This window comes from Cibotium barometz, chromosome 16 (assembly GCF_041138505.1).
Source record: "Cibotium barometz isolate CiBa-2024 chromosome 16, ASM4113850v1, whole genome shotgun sequence".
NCBI lineage: Eukaryota > Viridiplantae > Streptophyta > Polypodiopsida > Cyatheales > Cibotiaceae > Cibotium > Cibotium barometz.
The window spans coordinates 51688512-51690361 of NC_141061.1; the positions used below are offsets into that span (position 1 = coordinate 51688512).

Below are 1850 nucleotides of genomic sequence, written 5' to 3' on the forward strand. Positions count from 1 at the left end.
TAAAGATCTTCATAATATCCTTCACACTTTAATCCCACTTACATCCTCAATTTCAATGAGTCTGGTATAGGTGTAGGTATATCACATAATTAAATGGTAAGAACATCACAAATGTGATGGAGCCATTAGCCTCGTAACGTAGATCCAATTTAGAAACCAATTAGAGAAACGTTCAAGTTTATTAAACCATCATAATCTACAATATCTACCTTCAATTTTAGCCCGAACAAGATGCATTTTTTTGCTTTTTGCTGATGATCTTAGCCCTTGATTTCAAACACCCCCACAAATTGGTTGTGATAACTTAACACACTACATTGGCCACCAAAAGACAGCATTATTATACCAATTCATCCTTTAAGAAGGAAATATAGCAAGTGAAGATTTTACAGGAAATCTTAGGATTGTAATGCACAGGAGGAGACTTCGTGAAATATGTGACAAGTTAAACAACTTTTTTAATCTGAAAGATCAAATGGTTAGATAAATCCTTATTGCTTATTACTGTATAAATCAGGTGGAAGTGTGCCAAAGTTCTCTAATAACCACGGTGAAAGATACAGAACAACGAAAAATGAAGGACCTCCCCCACAATTGATGGGCACACCGTGACATCGCTGAATCAATCACATGCCAAATTCAAGAGCAAGCATGTACTTTCTGACCAAACAATGGGCTCAAATCATCACTCAAGTAGCATCTAATTGTAGGGCTTCAAGAACTCTTAGCAGAGCTGATCAATTCTCTGCAAACATTGGACTTCGCAAGCCCCCAAAAAAAAAAGAGAAAAAAAGCTTTATTGTTGGCGACTTTACACGACCATGGGTGTAAGATCAAATACACAGTTGTTAAACTGGCCGGATTGGAATTAAAAGAATGGAATTGAATTGAAGTGGACATGGGTGCACCCGCACAGATAGAGATGGCGATAATGAAGGTGGTGGTGATGCTAAGAGGGTCACCATTACCTCACCTCATGGCTCTCAATGCAGGCCTGTGCGGCGCACGAGCCGGAGAGGAGGCCAGCCGCTTGAACCCACCATGGCCGGCGGACCCAATTGCAGAAGAAGATGCTACAGAGTGAAACGCCATCAGCTCCATCACTTTTGAGGAAGGGACTGAATTACACTGCAAAAAAGGAGTGATTAACTAACGCCAGCACAACCGCACACAGTTGGATTCTCTGTGGAATCGGGTTGAAACCCCGCTTGAAAGCATAAGCATGGTAAGAAAGGAGGGGCTTACTTGGGAGTAGAAGAGAGGGGTGATGTCGGCGAGCGCTTGCCTGTTGGAGGGGAGAGCGTGCTGATGAGGAAGCAGATCCCGGCGAGGGCGAGGAAGCACCATCCCAGAATTCTCATCCCATCGCATGGCAACAAGTGCTTGCTGTTGATGAGCCTCCATGCGTGCTTTCGTGAGAGAGAGAGAGAGAGAGAGGGGTCCGGCAATCGTAGCTCTGCTGTTTAGTCGCTGTGAAAGGTCTATATAGCAATCAGGGAGGGAAGAGAAGCCTCTTACCCACAGACAGCAGCCTCGACTCCCTCTTCACCTTCTATTCAAATTTTGAACGCACTCAAATTTTGCATCGTCCCGCTTCATGAAGTTAAGCTCGGTTGTAAAATTTCAAAATTCCCTCGCTCAATTTATTGTCTTTACGAGATAAAAAGGCTTTACACACTTGAGGTTGGTGGTGGTGGGCATTTTTTTCTGGTTCTCAGTTCTTTTCTGTTCGTCCTTCTACTTTGAAAGCTCTACGATAAACGATTTATTATGTCCTCATGTCTCTCCTCGTGTTGCCAACTTCGAGCAGCTTCCCCCCACACCACCTTAATTCTCAAAATGAGAATGAT

The 1850-nt window shown here is 43.4% G+C and overlaps 1 protein-coding gene across 1 annotated transcript; it reads right to left on the reverse strand.

Moving 5' to 3' along the window:
- Positions 1-787: 787 nt before the first annotated feature.
- LOC147630725 (uncharacterized) lies at positions 788-1551 on the reverse strand. The gene is made up of 2 exons (XM_086810040.1): positions 1246-1551; positions 788-1128 (listed from the first exon to the last, which is right to left on the reverse strand). Exons 1-2 carry the CDS (start codon positions 1402-1404, stop codon positions 970-972), a joined length of 318 nt encoding a protein of 105 aa, XP_086666166.1. The 5' UTR covers positions 1405-1551; the 3' UTR covers positions 788-969.
- Positions 1552-1850: the final 299 nt, after the last annotated feature.